The sequence below is a fragment of the Protopterus annectens genome, chromosome 17.part0 (assembly GCF_019279795.1).
Source record: "Protopterus annectens isolate FY-2018-M chromosome 17.part0, PAN1.0, whole genome shotgun sequence".
Taxonomy (NCBI): domain Eukaryota; kingdom Metazoa; phylum Chordata; order Ceratodontiformes; family Protopteridae; genus Protopterus; species Protopterus annectens.
The window spans coordinates 590,654,792-590,667,497 of NC_056751.1; the positions used below are offsets into that span (position 1 = coordinate 590,654,792).

At 36.8% G+C, this 12,706-nt stretch overlaps 1 protein-coding gene across 9 annotated transcripts in view; it reads right to left on the reverse strand.

The window, feature by feature from the left end:
* The window catches only part of BRSK1 (BR serine/threonine kinase 1), a 1,260,562-nt gene that overhangs the window by 125,604 nt on the left and 1,122,252 nt on the right, over positions 1-12,706 (reverse strand). For all 9 annotated transcript variants that reach the window (XM_044059120.1, XM_044059119.1, XM_044059121.1 and 6 more), the window contains exon 12: positions 10,240-10,390. In XM_044059120.1, coding sequence (XP_043915055.1) covers positions 10,240-10,390 — 151 coding nt within the window. The remainder of the gene's footprint in view (positions 1-10,239; positions 10,391-12,706) is intronic.

The following is a 12,706-nucleotide window of genomic DNA, read 5'->3' on the forward strand; positions in this document are numbered from 1 at the left end:
ATTAAATTTGATAGTGTGACTGGCACTCATCTCTCTCTCTCTCCATATATACATACATATATATATATATATATATATATATATATATATATATATATATATATATATATATATATGTCTAGGGTGGCATAGTGGTGTTGCTGGAGACATTGCTGCATCAAACTAAGGGGTTTTCTGGTTTGATTCTTGGCTGGGGTGCTTTCTGTATGGAATCTGCTTGTCTTCCCTGTGCTCATGTGAGTTTTCTCTGGATGCTCCGGTTTCCTCCCACATTCCAAAGGCATGCAGTAGTGGCTGTGGATATATATACCTACACATGCACACATACACATATAAATATTATAAAGCTGTACTTTGCTTTGTTGAATGATTAGGTCATTCTGAAATGAAAACTGTCTCGTTTTTACACTGATTCCCAGTTTATTGATAGCCTAAGTACTGGTATTGTGGTGAACTGATACACAATTTGTGGATAGTGGGATTAAGAAAGATTCTCATATTCCCCAATATTGTGTCATCTTAGAGTTATCATATATTAACATACCATGCTTGCCAACCACAGTATCAAAAACAAATGCTGCCTCTTCGGGTCTACATTATATTAGCGAATGCTTGAAATTGCAAACACTATATAATCGATCCAAACAGTCCGAAAATGCAAAATGTCAAACACACGGATCAGCGATTGTTTTCCCAGAGAAAAAAAACTGCTAATCCATAAAAAAAAAACACAAAATAATGTGGGGGGCACACCCTCCCTACTTAAATATACCAACTCTGAGATTTCACCACAGTGGAGGAAATGGCAAAGTCCCAAAAACGGCCCAGTGATTTTTCTCCCTAGGAAAAAAAATCACTGTTCTGTGCTTTCGTCATTTTGCGTAAACACATTAGATGAAACAGTGTTCGCAACATTAAGCATTCACTTAAATAATATAAACCTGCTTCTTCCATCTTTTTATACAAACACAAGTCAAAATGCAATGTAGACAACAGATGACTACATTTTTGGTTTATGGTGTGTTTTTTTTTTCTTTTCTTTTGTGCACCTACACTCTTCCTCTGTCTTGGTTTGTATTAAGCTGCAGGGGGTCAGGGGCAGCACCCCCCACTTGGGGGATGTTTTGCTTTTTTTTTTTTTTAAACATTTTCAATGAAACGTGGTATCAATACATTTTTTAGATGTTTTTTGACTCAACTAAAGCTGCTGGGACAAAAAAAGTAAACTAATCATAACTCAGTTGAACTAGTAGGTTGTTCCGTGAAGTAATCACGTGGTACTTGTGAAGGTGCTGCTAAGGTCTTTTCTTTTCATTTTGGAAGCATTAAGGTCAGAGAGTAGAAGTTTAGTTTGTTTTCACAATCACCTCATATCTTTCTTTAGGGGTATTATTTGAATATTAGTACCCTCTACAGAAGATTCGCCTTACCCTTTCCCTCCTATTTGTTGTCAGTCTCACTGGCATCTATTTCTTCATAAAAGGGGAAATAAAAGATGCAATAAGGGTAATTTCAAGTATTCAAATGGGCATATGTCAACCAAAATCATAGCAAAATATTTATTATTTTGACTGAAAACCTTTGGAAAAAAACAGAAAACTCTGACACCAATGTGGGATGTAAGCTTTATCTGTTAGGTGCTCTTGACATGGATGTCTCAAACAACTAAAACTCTGGTTATGATTGGAGATGTAGTACCAATTACTGAAAGAAAAAATTATTTTAGCTCTATTGTTTGCATATGAGTTCCTTATGCACTTCCAAGGTTCTGCAAAATATTGGTTCAAAACGGGTGTTGGTCCTCATGAGGACAAAAGCCCAGTTCAATACATTTCTGGCTGGGGGAGAAAAACAAAAGAAGGATGAATCTAAATAATGTAACTTGAAGGATTCACTTCATAATCTCAAAATACTGGAATATCGTATTTCAGTATTTCGAAACTATGAAGTCGAATACCCGTGCCCCCACACCCCCCTACTTATATATACTAACTCTGAGGTCACACAACACTCCATAACACACACAACCCAGCACCGCACATTCCACACCCCCCCGCACAAACACACATCACATACACACAAAAAACGGAACTCCCAACAATAACACATTCACACTGCACAACACCTACCCTAACCCACACCTCAAACATCCCAACACACTCAAACACACACAAACCCTCCCCAAAACCCTAAAAAAGTACACTTACCTAAAGTGCTATCCGTACAGAGGGTTCAACATTCTGCATTCGACATTTCCAGGTTCACGATTTCCATCCGTTCGACTTTATAGGCTCGAGATTCTAAAATTCGATATTTTAGAATTCGAGCATATAAAGTGTTCCCAACTTGATACTTCAGTGACCTATCCCCAAGAAAAAGTAGCAACTACTGAAATCCAGTCATAGAAGAATAGATAAGAAAAAGCAAACATTTAAAGATGGGTTAGAATTAGACATAATACTCCCTCCAGGGCTAGAATTAAAGAGTTAAGTGCAGTAACAGCGCATGTGTGTTTTTGTGTCTATAGTAAAGTATTAATAGTGGCAATCAGGCCAAACAACACAATAAACTTCACTTTTTTTCAATAGATTTTAACACTTCTTCTTCTTCTTTCGGCTGCTCCCGTCAGGGGTCACCACAGCAGATCAACTGTTTCCATTTCTTCCTGTCCTATGCATCTTGTTCTGTCACACCAACCACCTGCATGTCCTCTCTCACCACATCCATAAACCTTATCTTAGGCCTTCCTCTTTTCCTGTTACCTGTCAGCTTCATCCTTAGCATCTTTTTCCCAATATACTCTGCATCCCTCCTCAGCACATGTCCAAACCAACGTAATCTTGCCTCTCTGGCTTTGTCTCCAAACCTTCCAACCTGGGCTGACCCTCTAATATACTTATTCCTAATCCTGTCCATCCTCATCACACTCAGTGCAAATCTTAACATCTTCATCACTGCCACGTCAAACTGACTCCTGCCTTTTTGTCAATGCCACTGTCTCCAACCCATATAACATAGCTGGTCTCACTACCCTCTTGTAGACCTTCCCTTTCACTCTTACTGGTACTCGTCTGTCACAAATCACTCCTGACACTCTTCTCCACCCACTCCATCCTGCCGATACTCTCTTTTTCACCTCTCTGCCACACTCAACATTACTCTGAACTGTTGATCCCAAGTATTTAAACTCATCCACCTTTGCTACCTCTACTCCCTGCATCTTCACCATTCCTCTATCCTCCCTCTCATTCACACACATATATTCTGTCTTAGTCCTGCTGACCTTCATTCCTCTTCTCCCTAGAGCATATCTCCACCTCTCCAGGGTCTCCTCCACCTGTTCCCTACTGTCACTACAGATCACAATGTCATCTGCAAACATCATAGTCCACAGGGACTCTTGTCTGATCTCGTCTGTCAACCTGTCCATCACCATTACAAATAAGAAAGGTCTCAGAGCTGAACCTTGATGTAATCTCACCTCCACATTAAACACATCTGTCACTCCCGCCGCAGACCTCACCACTGTCACACTGCCCTCGTACATATCCTGTACCACTCTTACATACTTCTCTGTCACTCCCGACTTCCTCATACAATACCACAACTCCTCTCTAAGCACCCTGTCATATGCTTTCTCTAAATCCACAAAGACACAATGCAACTCTTCCTGACATTCTCTGTACTTCTCCATCAACACTCTCAAAGCAAACATCACATCTGTAGTGCTCTTTCTTGGCATGAAACCATACTGCTGATCACTAATCATCACCTCCCTTCTTAACCTAGCTTGCACTACTCTTTCCCATAACTTCATGCTGTGACTAATCAATTTAACAATTTAATTAATTTAATAGATTTTAACACTAACACTGCTATTTCTGTTTAAGTGAGCACTTTGCAGAGAGAGTGTACATCAGAAAATATTATAAAGATAGTTAACCCTTCAGTGTTGTTTTATGCTACCTTACTGGAAATGCTCTTTATCCTCAAAAATAATGCAGTAAGGTGCCAGCATTCATTATGGTTATATTTCCTGCTAATTGCTGGCAACCATTCTGTCCCCGCCCCTACAGCACACTACTGCACTGCATTGGTTTACTTACATAATGTATTCAAACTAGAAAACAAATAGCAAGAAAATGTAGAACATAAAAAAGATCAAAACAGAAACACAAAGGTGTTTTAATGTTCACAAGAATGTATTCACTTTCTGAGTACATATAACAATGAGGACCACGACTGGATCTCCAGTCATAACCAAGTTGTAGTACCTGGAGTGTTGCAATTATGCTCAAAATTCTGGGGAAAGCCAGGCATCAGAAAGGTATCTAACAAGTTACTGTTAAGTTTCCCTCACCACTGTTAAGATGTACTGTCACACCAGTACATTATCGGAGGTCACAGATGAGCAGATGGAAGCTGTTAAACAGTTTGCATATTTGTTTCTGAAAAAAGTCCAAATCCTGGCCCTCTTCTATCGTGGCTACTCTTCGTGTGGCAGCAGTAACTGCATTATAGCTTTTAAAGTTGTAAACCACTTAGTAGTACTACACTTCCTTCTCCAACTTTTGTTGTACATGGAAGCAGATAAAGCACCGTGTATTACAAAGAATTAAAACTGGATCTCTCCAATCATAATCCAAGTTGTTAGGTGCTCTTGACATGGATGTCTCAAACAACTAAAACCCTGATTATGATTGGAGACCCATTCATAATCCTCTATGTTACGTTTTACAAACATGGATGACATGAAATTCATCTGACATTGAGCTTTATCTACTCCATGTAGTACCAGTTACTGAAAAAAACGTGTAGCTGCACAGGTCTATATTACATTGTCAAACTCTTAAAAGTTCGAATGTCATATGGTCGACACCATATGATCGAACTTTTAAAAGTTCGAACATTTCAAAGGAGATCTCCGTACAGTGTGGAATGGGAAGATTTCCCTTTTCTGCACTGTAGTACAATCTCGGAGTTGGTATATTTAAAGAGCAGGGGGTGTGGGGAGTGCAGGGTAGCTTTACCCCCTGCATAAACTGTTCAGGTAGGTTTTTTCTTTGGTTTATTTTTTTTATTACATTTTTGAACTTTTAAAAGTTCGATCATATGGTGTTGACCATATGACATTAAAGTTTGATTATATAATATAGACGCTAGCTGCACAAAGTGCTTTACAGTATTAAAAGTCATAAAACACTTAGTGATGCCACGTAGACAGAGAGCAGAAGCAGTGTGTCCCTCTGAGGAACAAAAGCTGTTAAGTCATGTGATGCTGTCACACTTTGTTTTATGATGTTTAACAATGCAACGTGTTGAATAGATTCTAAAGCTCATTGCATCTTCTCACTATTGTTCTGTGGTGGCCAGTACTGAACTCTGCTATGCCCTAGTGTGAGACCAGTGCACAACAGTAGTGTTAAATATCTTTCTTACTGCTTAACAAATGTATTTTTCCAGTTTTGGACTGTAATCTCAGTGCTTCATGTACTACCTACAGATATACATGTTTGTTTGTTTCTTTTGGCTTTTCCCGGTTAGGGGTCGCCACAGCGGAACTCCGGTCCGCTAATGATTGGCAGTTGATTTTTACGTACCGGCTTGCCAGGCCTGATGCACAACCTTCAATGAAGGTACGCACATTCATGCATGTCTCCACGCAGAAGACGCTCTAGGTGAGAATCGAACCGGACAGCGTCTTACTGTTAGGCGACCACTCTACCGCAGCACCACCACCGCGGGTCTACCTACAGATATACATGTATATTTTTATATATATATATATATATATATATATATATATATATGTATGTATGTATTCAGCTTGCTTGGACTTGATTCTTAGTTTTGTTGCTGGATATGGAAGGAGAAAGCAGCATTTCACCTAATGAAAGAGGCAAACATGAAGAAACTGGCTAAACAAGGAAGCTGATTGGTCGGCTTTCACAATTGATTGATTTACTTACTCCTCTTAGCCACTCCATGGTGGAGGTTCTTTCAAGACCCCGGAATGGGTGGAACCAGGAAGTTACAAACGGAATATCTTCAAAATGGAACAGAATGAATGAAGGAGAGGGCGTTTCTTGTAACAAAATGGCGGTTTGGAATGGGAATAACCTGGCAGCTTCAGAAAACGAATTTCAACAGACACCTGGAGTTTTAAGAGGACTGGAAAGAGAGGCTTCAAGGAATGAGAATTGGATATCTGAAATTCCACGTGGTCAGTACAATGGGACTGCTGTTTCTACTGCCAACACATGTGGAACTGATTTAAAGAACTGGCAATCCGTGAGTTTTACTTCTAAATTTAAAGACAATGGTGGACTTCCACCACCAGAAACTGATTCTTATTACTAAATTGAACAAATTGTCTAAGCTTATGTTAAAATTCAGAATGTTAGAAATAGAGAACACATATTTAAGACATTGTTTAATTGGAGGTATTGTCCCTAAAGGTTTACGTGTATGCAAATATCCCAACAATGTGGAATTAGGAAGTAATTTTCACAAAGAATTGTTAGAAAGTTTTAAAAAATATGGGTTAGATATGTTAAGGGCTGTCATAAAAGAAAATGAGAGACTTAAGGAGGGAGTTCAAAAAGAAATAGAAGAGATGGATGAATTTATAAAAAAATGACAATTTTTACTGTTGCTTCTGAAAAAGAGAAGTATTTTTACATGAAAACAAGTATAGATGAAAAAAGTGAAGAATTTATTAATAGGAAATTCAGAAAGTTAAAAAGGGGTGCAAATGAATATAAGAACAATATGAGTTATCAAAAAACAAAAGATTTTAAGAGGTACGAGGAAAAAAATATGTGTAGCAATGCTAGAAATAATGAGCATAATTTTAGGGGAAATGCACAAGTGGGTGAAAGCATAGGAGATCTAGATGACTTTTCTGAATTTCCACCATTGAGAAGACTGGAAAGGTTAAAAAACAAAGTACTCCCTCAATACCAGCAGCAAAATTTTTACTGGGGGGGGGGGATACTAAATACTTCATGTGTACCCTACCCTCAAATGGAAAATGTAGGCGAAGTCTCTGAATTGCTTAATAAAAATAACTACAAGCATAATAAAACTGGTTTTAGCATTTACAATTATGGTACCGTTGAATTAGTTGATGAACATTTCAGCCTTCTATCAAAGGGTTTGAAATTTATTCCCCAGAAGTAGGGGGACCTTACTAAAGTGATTATTGATTTAAAGATGTTCGTAAGGAAAATAAATGTGGGTGTAGTTATACCACAGCAAAATAAGATAGATGTGTCCATAGTTAAGAAAAAAAGCACTTTTAACCCAGCTTTACATCTGCAGCAGAAAATTTTTGAATTTGTAGTTGAGAAGGAAATCAGGTAAGAATTTGCTAAAATGAAGTACAAGGCAAACATGAATCCCGGAGAACAAAAATTTTTAGCTGCGTTAAGAGATAACAAGGAAAATCAGGGTGATGAAACCTGACAAAGGTGGGGGGATTGTAATTATGGACATGTTAACGTACGAAGGTAAAATGAACAACATTTTAAGGGACACTAACAAGTACACCAGTGTATCTAAAAACTAAATCAACATTGCCTACAGAAAAGTGGACTTGGTCCTAAATGATATGCTAATAGAGGGGTTGATAGACCAAAATACATATAATTATTTGAAAGCTGACAAACCAAGAATTCCCTCAATATTCAGAATACCAAAGGTTCACAAAAATGAGACAGACCGCCTTTAAGGGCAATAGTTGCTGCTGAAGGGTCAAAAACTTCTTCTTTGGCAAAATATGTTGACATGAAGTTAAATAAGTTACTGTTAAAGAAAGAGATGATCCTGAGGGATTCTTGGGACTTTCTAAGGGGAAATTAAAAATGAGTTATACAATAATATCATTTTTGTTACAATAGATATAGCTGATCTCTTCTCGAGTATTCCCCATGCTGAAGGGATGCGAATTTTAGAAGAAATTATATTTGAAGATGGTGGGCTCATACACAACGAACAACTAGTTTGTTTAAAGTTAATGGACTTTGTGTTGAGATACAATTTTATATACTTCGAAGGGGAATTTTATCAACAAATTCAGGGAGTAGCGATGGGTGCTACATGTGCCCCTATATATGTCAACTTTATACTAGCAAAATGGGAAGAAAAGTATGTAATACAGTCGAAATATTCTGATTGTTGGTCACTTTATAGGAGGCTTTTGGATGACATATGCATCATTTGGACAGCATCCCTAGATAAGTTACAAGAATTTATTAACTATTTGGGTAATACTATTAACTTTTTAGAATTTACCCACAACTTTTCCCATTAAAGATTGCAGTATTTAGATGTTGAAATATGCATAATGAACAACAACTTTAACTACAAGATTTTTAAGAAGGTCACCCTCTCTAACTCATATCTTCATTGTGATAGCGCACACCCCTTTCATTACAAAAGGAATATTATAAGGGGGCAATATGTGTGTGCAAGCAGATGACCTCTGCAGAAAAAGATTTTGCGGAAGAATGTAATTTTTTAAAAACTTTATTTAAGGAAAGGGGTTATCCTGTGAAGATGATTCATGAAGTTAGGAAGGAATTTAAAGAGGGTAGGAAGGAAAGATTTAGACCTATCCTAGGAGAACTGATAACACAAGACTATACAGAAATGAAAAAAAGCCAAGAAGAAAATTTTGGTAAAGCTCTTATATTAGAATATAACACAACCACTGGTTTCGTTAAGAGAATTATGCAAAACGAATGGAAAAGATTTGTAGGGTTGACAGATTTAGGAGACATTCCTAAAGAAGCAGTGACAGTTGTTTACAGGAATGCAAAAAAATTGAAATGTTTATTAGAGCAAGATGCTAAACAGGATAGTATTTTTTGAAGAAAGAAAGAGACATTCAAATGTGGCCACTGTTCTCAGTGTGGCGACATAATGAATAAAGAAAAAAAATTTTAGTAGTAAGGACAGATGGTTAGTAGGAAATGAATTTTCGAATTGTCATTCCTTTGGACTAGTTTACCTTGCAAGTTGTGATGAATGTGACTCCTTATATGTAGGAAAGACAAAACGTAAATTGAAAAAAAGAATTTACGATCATTATTATGACATCCAAACGAAAAAGGACAACAATGCTTTGTTTAAACACTCAAAGGAATGTAAAAAGGCATAATTTCATTTTTTGTACTAGTAGAAGTTAAAAAAGATGTTAGAGGGGGACTATGGGAGGAAAAAATCGAGTACAGGGAATTGTGGTGGCAGATATCACTACAAGCTAATGTCTTTCCTGGACTCAACGAGAATATCTCCATAGCCCCCCTATTAAAATTGAGAGCGGCAAAGTTGTGAGTTAAAGTGGTTTGATACAGGCATTTCTACAAACAATTGTTACTTTTTTACCCTTTACTTTCACACAGTGAGTATAGAAAGCAATGGTAATATGTAGTTGCAGACTGTTACCTAGCACGGTTTGACATAAGAAAAATAACTGGAGTTTCTTTTCTTTTAAATAGGAAGCAAATGCACTTTGAAAAGTTGGTCACTAGAGGGAGCCCTCACATAGCTCTTCATTAGATCTTATTAGTATTATTACTATTATTAGTATTATTATTATTATTTTTTTTTAATACACCAATAAATAAAAGTTTACATATTTATTTATTTTTAAGGGGCTTGGAGTAATACATTTTAAATATATTTCAATTACATATACACAGTTTTAATTGCGAACTTTTTAATGCTTTTTAATGTGTTTTATATGCTTTTTGTATAACACAGTATGTGTGCTTTTTTAAAACTGTCGTGATTAACTAAAAGGCTTGGTTTTAACCTGTTTTTAATTGAATAATTGTAGGGAGTATAAATTATAGGTAACATGGGATATTTTGCATCTGATGAAGTCGGTATACTAGGGACGAAAAACTGTTAAAGCGTTTATGTGTTTTTGGTAATAAAATCTTCGTTTGGATTATTTGGCCGTAGACTACATTTTTCATCCTTCCTGGGTACTTCTTTAAATATATATATATGTATATACGTGTGACTGTATATTTATAGTACACAATTAAATTTATGAAAAACATGATTGTTGATGAACTTATTAAACTGCCAGTTTCAGTATTTTAATTTCCTAGTTGTCTTGAAAAAAAAAACTCACTTAAGAACTAGGGCAATGAGATATTTTTAATCAACTAAACACAGACAGATAAAAGCTGCAGTATGTACAGACATAACAGAAAGATTACTCACCTTTGACTGTGCTGTGCCATTTCTATTGCTCGCCGAGCCGGTACAGGAGAACCACCATCTGTTACGCTGAGGACCTCCATGGATTTCCTCTCAGGACGGCGTTTACCATGTCGATTCAGCATGGGAGAGTCAACTCGCTTCCTTGGTGGATCTTTAAAGACAAAAAAAAAATTTATACAAACTTGAATGACTAATTTATCTCCATTTTTTTCATATTTGTTTCTTCATTACACAAAACAGAGAAACAATGAAATGGCATCAGTTAATTTACTCATTCTTCATCATCAATGCATTTTAGATTAAAGTGTTTAACTTTGTGAAATAATATTACAGGATGTTTATCAAACAAAATTCACACATCCACACTGGGTGTAAAACATTAACTTTTATACCCCTAAAAGTGAGAAGACATCTTTTAAAGCAATCAGTGGGGGCAAATAGAGTGTTACATTGTCTCAGTTATGCGCCGTACATACCAGAAACAAAATATCTATCTGAAGGCACACAAGCAGGTTATCTATGTGCACATAATTTAGGAAGTCAGTCTTGATCAGCAGAGTGCTAGTCAGAAAAAAAAGCATAAGCTTGCTCTTAACTGAGAGGTGACCATAATATCCACCTTCATGTGATCAACACCTGAAAAGGTCAGTTGAAGAAGTGGCTCTGAGCACTTCTAATATATGACGTGGTGGACATCACTGTTACGCGCAACATGGTGGCATTATTGTGCAACCTCAAATGAGCTATGGGCATATGAGGGTCCAGTAATAGTGTTGACGGTATATCATTGTCTTTCTTCTTTCAAAAGAAATCTCATGAATTTACTGATGGGCCCCAAAGATCACTTAAAAATCCTGTCTCCTGGAGAACATGACACTTGGTGAAGTTGCACTGAAATGCACTCTAACAGTTACTGGGATCTGTAGAGTGAAGGTACAGAACCAGGGTTTGGGATGGTCTGGGGTAAGTGCAGCAGCATAAGTGTTTGAAGCGAAGTAAAGTTAGACATATGTTAAATGATAGAAAATGTCGACCCTTTTTATAATGTAGCACAAACACAACCAAAGACAACATAGTAACACTAAGGATCCATCCAAATAAGTTAATGTACACCAGTTTCCCAAGTCTTCTGCAGTTACTCAACCAAAGCTCAGGAAGCAGAGAAATAACAGACACAGCTAAAGTACCTGTAAACAGTTGTAGTAAACACAAGTGGTACTGAGAATAGGCCCATACTGATTCATCATGTCTCTGATGAAACAAAATGAACCATGAGAAAATTGTCAACAATCCAAACAGCTGATAAGTAAACTGTAATATAAAATTTAAACTGTAAAAACAAACTGACAAAATATTTTTCAGATGGCTGCATCTCCCAAAGTCCCTTAATGTGACTGCCCCAGCCCCAAACCCTCAGTCTGTAAATGTACTAACAACTCATACAAGTTTTAAGTAAAAAAAAAATGTTTGTTTTATAGTTTTATACAAATGTATCTTTTCCCTTTACTTGAGTCACTCAGTCTTAGAATCAGTATGTCTGCATAAAGATAGCATGTTAAGCAACAGCCAACCTGATGAATCACTAGGAAACTAGTAAAAATAACACTTGTTATCTGTCAGGAAGCATAAGGTAGAACACAAGACGAAATCAAATTCTTTACAATTAGGTTGGGTTCCAAGTTTCAGTTGCTCAGTCTACACTCTTTTAATTGGATAAGATTTTCATAAAATGCTTTACGTTGTTGTGAATAACAGGCCTGTACACAGGAAACATTTTGTGCTGGTCTATAGAATACTTTACTAGAACCTGCAGAAGAGATCTTATGCACAGAACGGTATAAATGTTGAGGTGAAAATAGTAACTAAAAAGCAGCTGTGAAAGTATACATGATAATGCACAGAAAAATTATAGAAACATCAATGCAGTCAGTTGTTAGGCCTCAAAATACTTTTGGTTGTGTAAGAATGAGAGCATGTCACTAAAGTACACAATCATTGTTATACTGTGAATGAATCCCATCTAACCCTACCACAGGTAAGGGTCTCATTTATTCCCATAGCTACTTCTTACCTTAGTAACTACAAACATTTTACTCAGTACATAAAACTTTGATGCACAGCACCATTATTATTCTGTTGTTTAAGTTCAGCAGAGGAATAAACTACCACTGCCTGATGACCACTTCTCTTCCTGCCTCTCAATTCTCATCAGTGTCTCGTACATTGCTGGTCACAGTGTGGTCAGTTAAGACACTTACAGTGGTAGTGCGACTGTGGTCATTATGTGTAGTCACTATGTCATGTTTCATTCTTCCCCTTGCTGGCAACCTTAGTTGTATCTGTAACAATCTCAGATGAAAGGCGGATGCATTCTTTGGTATATCCAGCTCCATGAATATCTACAAGCACTAGCACTAATACAGCAATCATGCTGTTCTGTCTAGTTTTTTAAATACTCAGTGTTTAC